General features: G+C 39.6%; 2 protein-coding genes across 3 annotated transcripts; both read left to right on the top strand.

Annotated features, from left to right (window-relative positions):
* The first annotated feature begins 107 nt into the window (after positions 1–107).
* On the top strand, positions 108–10,752 carry taco1 (translational activator of mitochondrially encoded cytochrome c oxidase I). 2 transcript variants are annotated; one of them, XR_013781682.1, is made up of 7 exons: positions 108–756; positions 893–1,181; positions 1,267–1,373; positions 1,635–1,768; positions 2,278–2,440; positions 2,951–3,235; positions 10,738–10,752. XR_013781682.1 is itself a non-coding variant. In XM_079372293.1 (6 exons), the coding sequence occupies exons 2-6, from the start codon at positions 896–898 to the stop codon at positions 3,158–3,160; spliced, it is 900 nt and encodes a 299-aa protein (XP_079228419.1). In that variant the 5' UTR covers positions 108–756; positions 893–895; the 3' UTR covers positions 3,161–3,346. The 2 variants fall into 2 exon arrangements, 1 of the variants encoding a protein (XP_079228419.1); XM_079372293.1 differs by lacking the exon at positions 10,738–10,752 and having other exon boundaries at positions 2,951–3,346.
* kcnh6b (potassium voltage-gated channel, subfamily H (eag-related), member 6b) lies at positions 4,958–14,263 on the top strand (the record flags this gene model as incomplete). Its single annotated transcript, XM_079372281.1, has 11 exons — positions 4,958–5,098; positions 6,748–7,173; positions 7,303–7,696; positions 7,837–8,036; positions 8,144–8,396; positions 8,508–8,701; positions 9,933–10,041; positions 10,554–10,826; positions 11,075–11,255; positions 11,821–12,025; positions 12,138–14,263. The coding sequence occupies 11 exons, from the start codon at positions 4,958–4,960 to the stop codon at positions 12,420–12,422; spliced, it is 2,661 nt and encodes an 886-aa protein (XP_079228407.1). The 3' UTR covers positions 12,423–14,263.
* Between the last annotated feature and the right edge of the window lie 411 nt (positions 14,264–14,674).

Here is a 14,674-nt window from a genome sequence, read left to right as displayed (position 1 = left end):
ACAGGTTACCATGGTTCAGGAAATATGTTTTCAAATTCAGTAGGCCTACCACTCACAATATACAGAAAATCATTCAAAAGATTGGAAAGGATAAATACAGATGCATTTAAAGTACAAGTATCTCAGCAGACAGTATACTTTGATTACAGACATAATTGAGCTGAGCCTATGATCTGTAAATGTTTGACATTAAAATCAATGTGACCCTTATGTTTTAATTCTTGTTCCAGCTCCTATTAATCAAATAGTCATCTTAAATGCATCAACAGTTGTTGGATTCACCAATTTAATTAGAAGCACAAGCTAAACACAAGATACTTTAATAATGAAAGGGCTAATAAAGTTTGACCATGTCAGTAAATATACAGAATAATCATAATCATAAACAAGAGAAACAAATAAAACAAAAACAATATTAGCAGGGGCAGGTACAATAATACTTCTACGATTATATCTACTTTAATGACCACTACCAAACAATAATTTAAATATCTGTAAAATATATTTGGTTATGTGCTTCAGCTAAAACCATTCCAATACCTAAAATACAACTATGGTTGAATTTATTACATTTTCTTCTATAAATAACGTACATCGAGATTATGTTTGACGGATGCACACTGTACAGATTCATGTCTAGGTGGCGTAAATGAGCTTTTATTTTGAATGTCCAACTTCTGACGTCATAACAACCAGGAAGTGCCGCTTCACAACAAGGACAGGAGCAGCTGCATGTTCTTCTAACTTGTCGAAACAGTAAGACAGTTTGATTTATTTGTCGACACAAATACTAATGTTTAGTTTGCATGTTAATTTATATGGCTCTCCTCCACGGGGAGGTTTAAAGTCGGCTCTTAAACTTGGGTAACACTCTTGTTGGTTGTGTATGAAGGGCATGGCGGGGGCTGTTGTGCTGAGGGCTCTCCGGTCCCTGCGCCCCCACTCACTGACAGCGGTCTCAGTAAGGTTTCCGTCCCTGGTGGAGCCCGTCTTCCCGCTGGCCTCGTGTGTGCAGGATCCACCGTGGAGGTCCTCTTCTGTCAGGTGGCTGCAGCTGCACTGCGCCCTGTGTGCAGGACACAACAAATGGTCGAAGGTGAAACACATCAAGGGACCTAAAGATGAGGCCAGGGGCAAGATGTTTATGAAGTTTGGTATGATGATTAAGATAGCTGTGAAAGGTGAGACTAATCAAAGAAGTCACTAGTTTTAATGATAGCTGGAGAGTGTTCTTTTTAATAACTTACATGTTAGTGTAATTTGCAGAGGGAGGATCCAACCCCGAGATGAATATAAACTTAGCCCACATATTGGAGCAGTGCAGAGGAAAGAACATGCCTAAAGCAACCATAGAGGCTTCAATCAAGAGTGCGGTAGGTGGACACAACACTGTTCAGTACTGATGGGTGCAAAATTCATTTTGAAAAAAAAAAAAAAAAGAACATTCAATGTCTTTGCCAGGTTTCTTCCACCACAGAAATCCATTAAGCAGGTTCATAGATCAGGCTGATTCTGATTCATATACAGAATATACAGTCTGTGTACAGAATGATTCTGTACACAGACTGTTTGCAAAACGTTGCTGGTATGACATCTCGCAGGAAACTTATTTATGGCTTTCTCTGGTGTTGCAGGAAAAAGCAAAACCAGCAACCCAGCACATATTTGAAGCCCGGGGGCCTGGTGGGTTTCTGCTGCTCATCGAGGTGCTGACTGACAACAACTCACGCAGCCAACAAGATATGAGACGCCTACTTACTAAGAATGGGTAGGGGCAACAGTGGGAAAATGTCATGACAGGTGTTTCAATGTCGATGCTCACAGCTCAAGAAAGCCCTGATCAAGCATTGACTGCATAAATAAACATGCTTTTCAGAAAGGTTGACATTTCTGTTTTATAAATCCTTTTTATGATTGTTCTCATGAAATCTTCTTATATCTTGAGATCCTGGATGTTTTCTTTTTTAGGTGATGAAAGTTGTAATCATCTTTGATTAAAACAAAGAAAAGGCTTGAAATATTTCACATCATGTCTAATAAATCTAGAATATATAACAGTTTCACTTTATGAATAAAATAAAACATTTACTTTTTCACAATATCCTAATTATTGATAGATAGTCATAATGCTTCAGTCAAATAGTAGCTGCTATCCAGATGCACTCTGGGAAATTCAGTATAAAGCAAGTGAGTTTAAATGAGTTTGTTTTGCATTATATAAACGATAATGAAGGATAAGTTTCTCTCACAGAGATGTCATTCTTCTCTCGCCCACAGGGGGATGCTGTCAGACGGAGCCCGCCACAACTTCAACAAGAGAGGGGTGGTGGTTGTGCCGGGACAGAACCTGTCGATGGAGCGAGCCTTGGAGCTGGCCATTGAAGCTGGAGCTGAGGATGTTAAAGAGACTGAGGATGAAGAGGAACAGCTACTCCTGCAGGTCAGAGATGAAAAGGTCTCATGTCTAAGCAGAGCTAAGCAGCCAGTCAAAGGGAATGACTCCACACAAACAAATAACAGCAGCACTCACGAAATGTATTGGCATTTAGATTTCTGACTGCACAAACCTACAAAACAACACCACATTACGGCCCATCTGTGTGTTCGGTTATAAAAAATAAAATGTTTACAGGTCTTAAATCTGCTAACACCCTTCAGAGACTATTTACTTACCCTCCTCCTCCTCCTCCTCCTCCTCCTCCTCCTCCTCCTCCTCCTCCTCCTCCTCCTCCTCCTCCTCCTCCTCCTCCTCCTCCTCCTCCTCCTCAATACATCCCTGTTGCAGTTCAGTTGCTGAATGGCCTCGCTTCATGTGTTTATCCTAACATTTGATTTGGGGAAACTGTTAACTTACATTTTCTAGAGTAAACACAACAAAGATTAATAAGCAATGAGATGAAGTTTCAGTCCTGCCCTGTTTGAATAATTGTATATGTCACTCTCTCTTTAGTTTATTTGTGACGTGGCAGACTTGAAGAAAGTGCGGGCCTCTTTGGTGGAGCTGGGGCTGAAAATCACATCTGCAGGGTTGGAGTTTGTTCCCCGCACCCTCACGTCTCTGGACCAGGACCAGTTGGATGCGGCTTCAACACTAATAGAGGCTTTAACTGACTGCCCAGATGTAGTTCGAGTCTGGGACAATATCCAAGCTGATAGCTGAGGTCACACTTCCTGGACAATGGGTGGACTCTGAATCAACATTTAATGTTGCAGAGAAAGGATAAACTCCTCATGTGTCTTGATGATCACTATCAGCTTGAGAATATTTGTGTACTTGTCATTTTTGTTTCTTCACTGTTGCAAAAAAAAAAAAAAAGGAAAAATGTCTGCGATAAAGTATTTTAATGGAAGTTAATCATTTGTTGGCATCTTAAATGAAAAAGCCTGGCACATCTGCCCTGCTGCATTGTCCTTAAGTTCCTTGATTTAAGGACTGTTTACTAAGTTGCCCCTCTAAGTTGAAGCAGGGTGAAAACCTTCCAGGTTTTTATTTCGGTGTTGGTATCAAGTTTTTATGTAACATGCACACATAAGCCTTTATTTGGAACATGATTAGCTTCACAGTATTTTCAAGGTCATACCAAATGTCTTACATATCAGTATTAAAACAGGCTTAAGGTGAGCACTTAGAAACATTTCAAGATCTTGATTTCATTCCCCATATTACCTAGTGTTGCAAAAGCATGAACAAATACATTATAGAAAGGCTTAGCTTACCTCCTTAATGCTGGCTATAGCATCATGGCATGTCATGGTCTGGTCCGTCAAAGTGAGCAGCCTCAAGGACACAAGAAAAATGAATAAGTAACAATGGGAACACCAGCATTATTACGTCAAGCTTATGAGATAAACTGAGACCACTAGAAGTGAAACTGTAAATCACCTGTTATAGAGGGGTAATGAGGTACATATTGTATTTAGGCATGTCTGCTTATGGCCTCCATACATGGCAAAATGAAAAAATGGGCATTTATGATATTCTTAGAAAACAAAATCGAAATGACTGAAGGTTACATCTAATGGGCATGTTGAGACAATGTCATCACAAGTCACGCTGTCATATTACTGTGGTGCCAACATTGCAGTCAATACAATGCCACATTAACGGTATGCATGCAACATATTGAACGGATACTGTACATTTAGACTGTTGATTCTATTTGTCACACCCTGTTGTCATGTATGTCACAGCCTGAACTATATTTTAGAACCTGTCTCACCAAACTATGTTATCAGGGAAGTCCAGTGAAATGGCTTTGAGCCCATTGGCTCTGTTTATCAATGCTGGTCATTGATCTTTTGGTCGGTTCCTCTCACCAATATCATGGCATTGATTGGTTCCCAGTATTGGCAAGTGTTGCACGGCAACATGCAAGCTGCAGGCCAGTTCATTGCCCTGTGCCACAGCAGAGAGTTCAACATTGACATCTGAATGAAAGATGTGCATTTGTTAAGTCTAAATATGAACCATGGAGGAGGAGATTGAATGTTTTTCCACAAAAGATGTCCTGAAGAATGGATATTTGATCCATGGCTTCCTAGAAATTGAGGCGGTGAAGGAGCTTTCATTCTGATTTTGAATCAGGTACGTTGATTTTTTTTTCTTCAAAAAGCAAGTTGAATATTTCACAGAAACTGCTGTCTTCCATTTGTAGTAACTCTTTGAGTTAAAAATTGTGATCTAGTTATTGGGAGGGGCACGGCTAGATTGACATTCTGGGAAATCAGAGCAGCGTGGAATTTTATATGGGAGGGTACAAAATATTAAACGTCACTGGGATTTCCCACACCAAAAAGTAACAAGGTTGGTTGTAAAGGAGTCCAGGATGAGAGAAGGCTACATAATGACTGCAGTAAAGTGGCGAACAACGATACTGATTGGAAATAGACCAAACCTTTTGGCTAAAACATGAATACAAACATGTTTCTATGATCAACTGTAGACCAGCAGAGGTCCATGTCTGACTCAGACCTTAGGAAGAGCGAAGGACCAGCCAGCGTGGGTCCTGAATGCCGTTCTCCAACTCCCAGGATGGAGCTGCTCAGCCCCTCCAAGGTGAAGGACCGCTCTCAGAATGTCACAGAGAAGGTCACACAGGTACGGGGGTCGAGATGCTCAGTATCTACTTTATTGGGAGCTAGGAAGTCCCATTTTAAAGCTCCAAATCAACATATGTTTTTCACTTAATTTAAAATGATGTACAGCACTTTGGTCCGTCTTGGCTGTTATAAATATGCTTTATAAATAAAGTTGACTTGACTAGTATTTCACTACAGAATGCTCTGAAACCTTTACTGTCCGAGAGGTTCAGTATGCAACAATGAGCAATAGTTAAGCGCGACTTGATTAAAAAAAACCCTTTAAGGCATACGGTCAGATTTCTGTTAATTATCCAGCAAGTGGAAAAATCACTAGATGGTTTGGTGGCTGGATGTTTCCCTTCTGGGCATGAAGAGCGAAGTTACATTCAAACAAAGTTCAATTTTGACCTACTGGAGCCCTCAGGCACGTCATTCTGCATTGCTGCGTTTGTGGAATGGTTTGTATAGACATGAAATGGGTGCAAGTAAAGTGATTGACATTTACATGGAATATTAACAATAACAATGTATACATAAAGCTGGACTACAAACTGGACTAATACTATCAAGAGTGTCACAGACAGAGGTGGAAAAATGTGGAGGAGGACCCAAGTGCAGAAAAAACACAAGATTTATTCAAACAAAAGAAAAAAAAAACTTACTTAATAAATCCAAAATTCCAAAAAACAAGTACAGAAAAAAAAGAGTAAATCCAGTGAGCAAACGATAGGCTAAGACTAGCACTCATGATAGACTACAGAGTGTAACAGAGACAGAGACTAAATAGACATGAGGTAATTAGACACAGGTGAGACTAATGACACAGGTGAGGACAATCAGGGCAATCACACAGGATGGAAACACAAGGAACAAAGAACACAAGACCAGAACACGTAAAAAGTAAATCCCATCACTGACAGCACCACCTAAACCAGATATTACAAAATAAAACAGGAAACACTAAAGACTAGACTTAAAACACAACAGGAAATAAACTTACAGGCAACATAGGAGGACACAGGGAAACACACTGAAGACTAAATTAAACACAAGACTGAAACATTAAAACACACAAGGGAAACAATCAGCACTAGCAAACATACAGAACACGAAGGAAAAAATGAAAACTAAAACAAGATGAAACACAGAACCAAACCATGACAAAGAGGTTCCCAATTTAGTTGTTTTCATCTAATCAAGTAGATTTGGTCAATCTGTGATTTTTTACTTTTTTTATTTTTACTTAAAAGTTTGCAGAAAATATTTTGAAAATTGGGCTATAGAGGACTGCACATGAACTCAGTTGTGTAATTGTGACACCCAATTCAACAGTACAACAACAGTGTCCTGAACATACTAAGACCTTGGACAGATGACTGCGGCACACTGTTGTTTGGACTCTGTATTGAGCTTCAGGAAATACTTGAACACTTCAGGACAATATGTCTTCTAGAAAGGTCTGTTGATTGCTTGAAGATGGAGTGGTCGTTTCTCAAAATATGTTGTTGAGTTTTAGAAAAAAGTGCACATTTTTAATAATGTTTTTTTTTTTTTTTAAAAAGGCAGCAGTTCATATTAAAAGCTCAGATTTCAAAGTGGAATGATTACTGTAAGTCAATGTTCATTGAGAGAATCACTGTATATTGATGAACTCTTTATGCTTAGGTACTTTCTTTGGAGTCTGATGTACTCCCCGAATACAAACTCCAGGTGCCTGAGACAACATGGTGGATCTTGCTTCACTACAGCCCGTTCAAGGCATTTTGGGACTGGATTATTCTCCTTCTGGTCCTCTACACAGCGGTTTTCACCCCTTACTCGGCTGCCTTTCTCTTGGATGAACACGGCGACTTGCGTCAAAGGAGTTGTGGCTATACATGTAACCCTCTGAATGTGGCGGACCTTATGGTAGACGTGCTTTTTATTGTGGATATTGTCATCAACCTTCGTACAACGTATGTTGACCATAATGACGAGGTGGTCACACAGCCAAGCAGGATAGCCAAGCACTATATCAAAGGCTGGTTCCCTATTGATCTGTTTGCAGCAATCCCTTTTGACCTTCTCATTTTAGGATCTGGCTCTGATGAGGTAAGGAACAAAAATAGTTTTAATGTCGTCAAATGTTTAATTGAGTACTTTAGTAGAAGTTTAGTTTGATAACTGATAAACCTTTTCCCTACCTAACATCCTCTTCCTTGTTTTTCCTTGACCCCAAAGATGGCAACCCTTACAAGCTTGCTGAAAACAGCCCGATTGTTGCGATTGGTCCGTGTGGCAAGAAAGTTGGATAGATATTCTGAATTTGGGGCTGCTGTTCTCTTCTTGCTTATGTGCACCTTTGTACTCATTGCCCACTGGCTTGCCTGTATTTGGTATGCCATTGGCTTTGTGGAGAGGCCATACACAGAGACTGGCTGGCTTGACAACCTGGCTGAACAAGTTGGAAAGTTATACAATGACAGTGATTCCACCTCGGGTCCATCAGTCAAAGACAAGTATGTCACTGCTCTTTACTTCACCTTGAGCAGTCTGACAAGTGTTGGCTTTGGTAATGTCTCTCCGAACACCAACTCAGAGAAGATCTTCTCAATCTGCGTCATGGTAATCGGCTGTGAGTTTCAAAAACCCTAATTATTTCTTTCAGTCCTTTAAAATACAGAACATGAACTAGCCCTGTTTCATGTTAAAACAATGTTGCAATTGAACCCCAAAGCCTTATCATCGATGTCCTCACTGCTTCTTCTGACCCAGCTCTCATGTATGCCAGCATATTTGGGAATGTAGCAGCTATCATCCAGCGACTGTACTCTGGAACAACTCGCTACCACACCCAGATGCTGAGAGTCAAAGAGTTCATTCGATTCCACCAAATCCCGAGTAGCCTACGCCAACGGCTGGAGGAATACTTTCAGCATGGGTGGTCCTACACAAATGGCATTGACATGAATGCTGTAAGTAAAAAGGTTTTTAGTACTTCTCAGCTCTACTTTAACCGGTAACTAATGTTGATCAGAATCTCTGTGTATCTAACTATTCAATTGTCTTATCTCACATTTAGGTTTTGAAGGGATTTCCAGAGTCTTTGCAGGCAGACATTTGTCTTCATTTGAACAGATCTCTGCTACAGAATAACAAGGCTTTTCATGGAGGCAGTCAGGCTTGTCTGCGTGCCTTGGGAATGAGGTTCAAGACAGTCCATGCTCCTCCAGGAGATACTCTGATACACTATGGAGATATCCTGGACTCACTCTTCTTTATCTCTCGTGGTTCCATTCAGGTCATCAGAGATGATGTTGTCGTTGCCTTATTAGGTAAAGATATCCAGCCAAGAATGACTTGGTTGTAGTCAAATATGTACCCAAATATGCTAAACACCATTTCCGGATATATTGAAGTAAAATAAATGATCATTGATCTTTCAGAAACAAATGACATATTTGGGGAGTCTATCCATTTGTATGATGAGCCAGGGAAGTCCAACTCAGATGTCTACACCATCACTTACTGTGACTTGCATCGTATACTGAGGGACGACCTGCTAGAAGTCCTGGACATCTACCCAAGTTTTGCAGACAACTTCTGGAGGAACCTGGAGATTACATTTGACCTGAGAGATGTATGTTGGCTTAAATATGCACACTGGTGCTCGCGGCATGAGGAGAATAAATGGTTAGCTGTAAGACCGATAGAGTGCTGTCCTTTTATGGATATTCTGCTTATTTTAGTACCATTAGCATAAACTCTTATGTTGAGTTAAGTGCCTTGATTTTGCAGCCATTAAAATACTTTCACTGAATCACAATATCCCTTGCAAGTGTAATTACACATCTCTCTTTCATCTTGTACTCTTGTTATTGTTTTTCTTTGGCTTTTGGCCACTGTTAAACTGGGAGCCAGCCAAAAGTTCTAAGCTTGAATATCAACTATTGATTTTGTAAAGCCAGGAAAACTGTGTACCGTAAATTCCGGACTATAAGCCGCTACTTTTTTCTCACACTTCGAGCACTGCGGCTTCTACTCCGGTGCGGCTAATGCATGGATTTTTTATGGGGGACTATGAGCTTCTGCCGCAAAAACATTTGACTTCGTCACGTCGGATCTTAATATCAGTCATTTTGCGCTTCATGCACGCACCCTCATGATGGAAAACACACGGAGAAATACATATGATGTAGCTTTCAAGTTAAAGGCGATCGACCTGGCTGTCAAAGAAGCTAACAGAGCTGCTGCACGTTAAGATGACACTGACAGCGACAACAGAGACTGAGGAAGTGAGTAATGAAGTCATTCTGAGGCAGTGAATGGATGGACTTTTTCTTGTGAAATATATTACGGTCATCTTTTTCATCAGCCGTGTTACAGACACCGTCGGCTAGGCTTCGTATTGTAACGGTTCATGTTGTAAAGTCAGTAGTTGATAATGTGTTCATAATTCCGATTATGTGGAGAGTCAGTGAATGCACCAGCGAGAACGTGTTGAGTGGCTGTATGAGAGAACGCTGGGGGAGAGAGTTGGATTGTTATGGCAAGTTATGTGTTGCTCTCTGCTGTAAACGGCGTGGTCACGGCCGACAGTGATCGGGTTATTAAAAGTTATTATTTGAACGCTCTCGTCGTCCTTTAACGTCCGTACGGACGCTACAGTATTTGCGGATGTTACCGGTAGCCTACGTCTGTGTAAATAGCTCTTGTTATAGCGTGGACACCTGCGGCTTATAATCAAGTGCGGCTTATATATGTACAAATACATTTATTTACTTATTTTTAGCCGGTGCGGCTTATATCCAGGTGCGCTCAATAGTACGGAATTTACGGTATGTTATACTAATTTTTGTTTTGTTCATCAGGCCGAACAAGTTCCACCAATAATAACGACTGATGATTCTGGTGATGACTGCAAGTATCATCACAAGCCAAGACAGAGAATCCACACCATGGACTACCGAATTAAGCCAGGTGCGATATCCTGCACACATTTTTTTTTCATATTATCTAGTATTTCACAGAAGTCCCTTCACAATAATATTAGTATTGCCTTTGGAAATGATCAGTTTAGACTCAAGTCCTTGAACATGTCTATGCTAGTAGTCTAAAATAACATTGTCACAGGCATTGTCAATCTTAACTGGACAATTGGAAATAGTGCACAGGATACTATCGTAATGTTTAACAGCTGGTCAGTTTCAACTATGTTATAGTGCTAACAAAACAAGATACCCAGTTCAGCCATCATCAGCTGAAACCCATAATAAACGGTTTAAGTAGGAAGTAATATTGGTACTTCTTAATAATGAGACATTATTTGAATTAATTGTTACTATAGTATGAAGACTTTGAATGTCGTCCATGTTCATGCTATTCCTTTAATGGACTGAGGATTAATTTAAAAGCTTCTGTTAAAGAAACATGAAGAGAAACCCTGAATAGGGAAATTACCTAAGAGTAACAGAATTCTTTCCTGTGAACAGATGGAATTGATCATGAAGACTCCTACCCCCTTCAGTCCTACCATTGTCATCATCACTCAACTTCCCAAGGCCACTGGGAAGATCATTGTAGCTGTGGATCCCAATATTCCCAGTCAAGTGAAGAACTGGCTAAGCCTCTTGCTCAAAGTGCCAGAGTAGAGCTTTATCCTTCAGCAAATCCTAGACAGGACTACTCCCCCTCTGTAGTGCAGCTTCTACCCCCTAGTGGCAGCACAGTGGGCAGGGAAGCAATGATGGATCAAGGCCAAAAAGGTAGATAAATAAATTAAATTAAATCTTTCCAGAAGCCTTATTAGACTTATTTGATCAATATTTTGAGGTTTAATGCATGCTAGTCTTGCATAATGGACTGAGGCTCCAAGGTAATCATGTTGTTGTAGAGTTGAATGCATTATTATCTGAAAACTGTACTGCACCCAAGAGTTTGAAATTCCTTTAATAGTAATTTTTCAATAAAGCTTATAGATATTCACCACTTGTTGCCTTTACATTTTCCTCAGTTTCATCTTTCAATGTGCCGGAAACGTATCAATACTGGCCAGACCAACAGTCAGAACAGTTTCCCAGTCGTTCCTGGCGATCTTCCTCAGTACGCAACTCATACCATCCACCACCTTTTACAGAAGAACGGTCCAGTGAGCTGGAGTCACGACTTGAGATTTTACATTCACAGCTCAACCGGTGAGTTTAATAATGCCTTAAGTGTTTTTTTGTTCTTCTGATCCAAGTAAAAGCAGACACTATTGAGGGAAATAGAGTTTCTGGTTATTTCATATGTCAGAAAGGTTCAAATTTGAAATGTACAACCAGAAATAATACTGATGAGGTTTTTTGATGCAAACGTTTATCAATTCCCCTTTAAAATAGTTAGCTGTTTTCATGTGGCCACTCTGTCGCCTTTTTGACAACCCTTCCCAATTACTATTCTGTGCCAGACCTCTGATAACATTTTGACAAGTCTCAAGGTAAATAAACAGATGCAAATACAGTACATTGAAATTTAGGACTGCAAAAGTACAAAGACGGCCTCTTAGGTAAATAGGTGCAGTGGGGAAACTAAATGTGTCTTCAGGTGAAAACATTTTGAGCATAAACTGTTTTGGGATAAGGGATCGGAAAAAAAAGCAAGACCAATGTTTGAGAACCATGCTTGACTGTTGGTTAATTCTGAAAAACTGGTTCCTGAAAAGTGTTACTGATACAAACAATCAGCCTCTGCCATTTTGATTCCCTCCTTATACACCAGATTGGAGACCCGTATGACAGCAGACATCAATGTTATACTCCAGCTTCTCCAAAGGCAGATAGCTCCTGTACCTCCTGCCTACAGCACGGTATCATCTAGTACCTTGTCTGCAGACTCACCTAGTTTGTATGGGACTGGGACACCAGTGATGAACAGCACGTACCCCGTTTCCCCCATTCAGATGGACGGTCTAGCAGCCACACAGGTATACAATTGCATGCTAATACATTGAAACTTGCAAAGATAGGATTGTCAGACACTGTGTAAGCGAATAGCCTTTTCTTTCTAGCGTTTTACATTTGATCTCTTTACTGTAGAGCTCTACACAGACTGACCTTAAATTCAACAAGAAGTCCCAGGAGTCATTGTCCAGCGGAATCCATATGACGTTGGCGTCCAACGACACAATGTTCATGACCATCACCCCAGAAACTGAGACCGATACAGGACTCCCCCAGCCATCAGTCAAATCCCCCCAAATGGAAACCCCTGGGCTCTGTGGCAAACTCCGCTACCCATCACTGCCAGGAAACCTGGACATTACATCAGGACTGGCAGAGATCCAGAAACACCTCTCTGACCCTGTGCTGCCTATCACCTGAACACCATCAGAAAATAGTTTTTGAGTAAGCCAGTTTGGCTTAGAAGCAGTGCTACTTTAAGACTTTTTGAAGGAGTCCTATAATCAGTGATTGATGAACAAATGTCACAACATTCAGTGAAAAACAAAGATTACTATTTCATAGTGACAACCCAAGATTACACTACCTCTGCTACAAAGATGTCATTCTTTTTAAGAATGTGCTTGAGTAAGATTTAACAAGGATCACATTTCATTTTTATCTCCTAGTCTTTTATGCCTTATGTCTATCCTTTAATTGCATGGATAGGACAAGAAGAATATGTAAATTTTAAGAGTTCCATATTCTGTATTACGACTTATCCTGATCCTGATTAAAATGTGTATATTGTTTGTCCTGGCTGTCAAGTACAAGGTTTGACCTGTACTGAAAATTTGAGGCCAAAACCAAAATTGTTATTTGAGAGTTAAGAAATAGTTAAAACTTTTAAAAATATGTATATATTTTTTGCTTCTTTTTCCTACTTTGACAAGAACATTTAAAATGCTTAACAATAAATAAAAGCAAAAGCTTGAAATCATGAATTAGCATGGCTTAAAAAAATCCCCTGCTCACATTAGTCAAAGCAAATTAAGAAGCATATATCTAAGTTTGGTCTCATTAAGCATCCCCAAAAACTTAAGTGAAAATAAACGTTTATTTCAATCAGAAAACCTGGATCATAAAACATTTTGCTGCTTAGACCCTTTTCCCTGTTGGCTGAGCTTTTTTCATTGACATCTGGTTCTGCACACAAAGATTGCACAGTGTTGCAACGATCTAAACTATTATATTGTTATTGAGTCAAAATCAGAGGAAATTATTTACCAATTGGTAACATCCAAAATACTATCCTACTATCCATAGGTGTCCCTTATTTGTTCTCAGGGCTTAGAAAGTAATACTAAATGAAGGCTCTCATCTTTTTATGAGATCTAAAAAAAACCTTGAAAATAGATCATTAACTTTCTGCAGTTAAATTCTGGAGCTGAAAAACAGATAACCATGTAGTGTCAACTCTTACCAAATGGAGTATCATTCCTCCTGGTCATTGTTAACCTATGTTATGTTACTCATTTCATCTTAGCCATGCCCAAATTAAACTCAATCACAAGAAATAACACAATATTTTAAATTTAGATTGATGTAGATTTCTGTTAGCCAACTTTTGAGTGTCATTATTTTAAACAAAAGACCCTGTAATACTAATTGGTAGTTTGAAGACCATTGTGGGTTTGGGTTCCCATAAAATGCTGGCTGTTTCTATCTTTCAATGCTTGCTAAGCTAAAATAAACTCAGTGTCTGCTGGCTATAGCATGACACTTTCATACAAACATGAACGGTAACAATCATGTTTGTATGAAAAGCTGGCAGGATAACGCGCATACTTTCCTTACAGTAACATTTTTCATTGGGCTCTATTAAATTGATTTTAGATAATTGTAACCATGATATGAAAATTCACTCATTTAAATAAAAATAGATGTGATAATCTTGTCAGTGCTACTTGGTGCATGTAATAGGGACACCTTATAAAAATCACTGCAAACATATCTCTGGCATGTCTGAACTGTAAATATTGACTGCATAGGTTACACTAGGACCTGATCTAGCCCCTGAAAAAGGATATATGAACATGTAGTTTTTTTTAGTTTAGTTTCAGCAAATATCACTTTATGACTCCATACTGAAACATGTGTAAGTATCAGAAATGACACTTTATAACAACACGTTTGACAGCATTTGTAAATCGCTGTAAGTCAGTTGAAGGGGAAAATGTGGGATGATGTACTCCAGGCAGTATTTTCTCAGTATTTTACATTCAAACTATCATTTTTAACTGTGAATCTGGACTACACATTGTTATCATGATGTTGTTCATGTAAGTCAATGAGAAGTTATTTTAACAGTTGTTAAACTATGAGAAACTGTTTAACTCTGAAACAAATAAAACGTTGATACGAATATGAACAAAATCTTGCTCTGTCCTTTTTGAATTATTTTCAACTAACTTATATAAGCAGTTAAATTTAACAAGGCATGTTTTTCAGTCACCCCCTCGACTGCTGCTCAGACTAAGGATAACAGGCAGTTGTTGGAGCAGATAGCGATCCAGTTGGGCTGGGTAGAGGCAAATGAACATTATCGATCCTTCCTTCACCCGGGTAAACCACTATAGGAGCCTCAGTGGCCTGAGGGGTGCACTGGATGTCCCAGATTTGAGTCTGGCGAT

The sequence above is a fragment of the Symphodus melops genome (genome assembly GCF_947650265.1).
Source record: "Symphodus melops genome assembly, chromosome: 21".
In the NCBI taxonomy this organism is placed as follows: Eukaryota; Metazoa; Chordata; class Actinopteri; order Labriformes; family Labridae; genus Symphodus; species Symphodus melops.
Note: the sequence above shows the minus strand (reverse complement) of the source record. Positions and strands in the feature narration are given on the sequence as shown.